Consider the following 1,947-nt stretch of genomic DNA (forward strand, 5'->3'; position numbering starts at 1 on the left):
GACAGAGGATCGCGTCGTGCCGGCTTCCATGTGGCAATGTTCCCACGTATACGTATACCTAATCCAGCAACATGGAGTACGCTGGCCGCTTGGAGTTCCCAGCCCAGCCTTTGCCTCTGCCTTGTGTAGTCGTGTAGATGTCGCCTAACAGTCGGGAGCAAAGCGCAGCACGGTACAACCTGTTTCCGGACTGACCGGACACGTCCACTTCGCGGCGGCGAATTCTCAGCCCGTCTTCACTCCGGGCCGATCTCTGTCAGGGCAGCATGTCCGGTGAAAACCCGGCCTGGCCGCCATTGCTCGCACGTCCGGCAGACAGTGACCGGACCTGCCGTTTGTCAGCTTCTCCCCGAGATCACTTTCCTCCTCCCTCGCAACTTGCCCGGAAGCCGGAGGCACGTCGAGCAGACACCGGTCGACGGGGCGGTCCTTGATGGCTAACGGGGAGCATCCGGCTTGACCTGCCCAACGTAAACGCATAGGCCATTTCAGCCGCGCGCTTTATCTGGCCACAGAATCGAACCAAAACACATATACAGTACACAGCTGACACGGGGCACGCGTATGCCCGCACCTGCACTGCACCTTGTAACACTGCCATCTTGGGCACAAACAAAGATCCCCAGGGCGACAGCGCCACCAGCCTCCCAGCGGGAAGGTCGGGTCTTCCATAACGCGTAAGCCTCGGCTTCCGCTCGCACGAGCAGAGCAGACGCGCGCGCGGCTCTCCTTTTATATAGGAGTATGTAGTATCTGAAGCGAAGCAGCGTCTCCCGCCGTAGCCAGCCTAGCAGACTCTCTCGAGCTGGAGGAGTACGATTACGATCCTACTGAGCGGAGAGTAAGCCGTCGATCCGTCAAGCTTTCTGCGGTTGAGCTTCCATGGGGAACTGCTTCGGCTCCGAGGAAGCCGAGGTGGAGGCCGTCAAGCAGGGCGGCGTGCAGGGCCACGAGCACGGACATGGACGCCCTCAAGGTAACGCCACTTCTCCCCAGTGCCATTTTGCAGCCGTCTTGGTCCTGAAATCTTACTCAGATTCGCTTCGCTCACTCAATTCCGCGTGGCTCACTCGCTAATTTCCTGTTCGCATGATCAGCGATTGCAAGCCGCGGTGCTCCTCCCATGGCGGCGCCCAAGGCCCACGTCGCCGCGGGCGGCAGGAGGTCCCCGGCCTCGTCGTCCATGAGCAGCGTCACCACCCGGAGCACCAGCGCCAGCACGTCGGCGGGCGGCGGCGCGCAGGAGGGGGCGGAGCCGGAGGGCAGGATCCTGGAGGCGCCCAACCTGCGCATCTTCACGTTCGCGGAGCTCCGGGCGGCGACGAGGAACTTCAAGCCGGACACGCTGCTGGGCGAAGGCGGGTTCGGGCAGGTGTACAAGGGGTGGGTGTTAGACTGAATACCGCTTCTACAGGCTACTCAACGACTGCATCTATCCATGCAGCATGCAACGTCGGCAAGTCCTACTAGATAGGATCTCTAACTGTAATTGGTTACAGAGTGTGCGTGCGTGTGTATCTTCTTCTCCTCATCCTCCCTGTAACTCTATATATTGTACCCCTTGAGGATGAATACAACACGCTGATTACTTCTTCTATGCACACTAAATACATTCTACATGGTATCAGATTAGATCCTTCGGCCTCCATGTCTCCTACCACACCTGCCACCGGCGCGGCCACCCTCGGTGCTCTCTCCGATGGCACCAGCGCCTCCACGGCCGCCGGCACTACTCCATCCTTCTCCACTTCCTCAACCTCCTCGTCCGAGTTGGCTGGCTCTACCTCGTCCGGCCCCAACCCGTACGCACTCGGCCTCTTCGGCATCCGCTCCGTGATCGACTACAAGCTCGACCTCCACACCGGTCCCTACTCCACCTGGCACGATGATATGGAGCTGCAGGTTGCCAAGTTCGGCCTCCTCCATCACCTTGAACCTGATGCCGCT

General features: G+C 60.0%; 1 protein-coding gene across 1 annotated transcript in view; it reads left to right on the top strand.

The window, feature by feature from the left end:
• The first annotated feature begins 653 nt into the window (after positions 1 to 653).
• The window catches only part of LOC123190058 (probable serine/threonine-protein kinase PIX13), a 9,445-nt gene continuing 8,151 nt past the window's right edge, over positions 654 to 1,947 (top strand). The window contains exons 1-2 of the mRNA XM_044602621.1: positions 654 to 976; positions 1,098 to 1,387. Coding sequence (XP_044458556.1) covers positions 883 to 976; positions 1,098 to 1,387 — 384 coding nt within the window. The 5' untranslated portion in view covers positions 654 to 882. The remainder of the gene's footprint in view (positions 977 to 1,097; positions 1,388 to 1,947) is intronic.

This window comes from Triticum aestivum, chromosome 2A (genome assembly GCF_018294505.1).
Source record: "Triticum aestivum cultivar Chinese Spring chromosome 2A, IWGSC CS RefSeq v2.1, whole genome shotgun sequence".
Lineage (NCBI taxonomy): Eukaryota > Viridiplantae > Streptophyta > Magnoliopsida > Poales > Poaceae > Triticum > Triticum aestivum.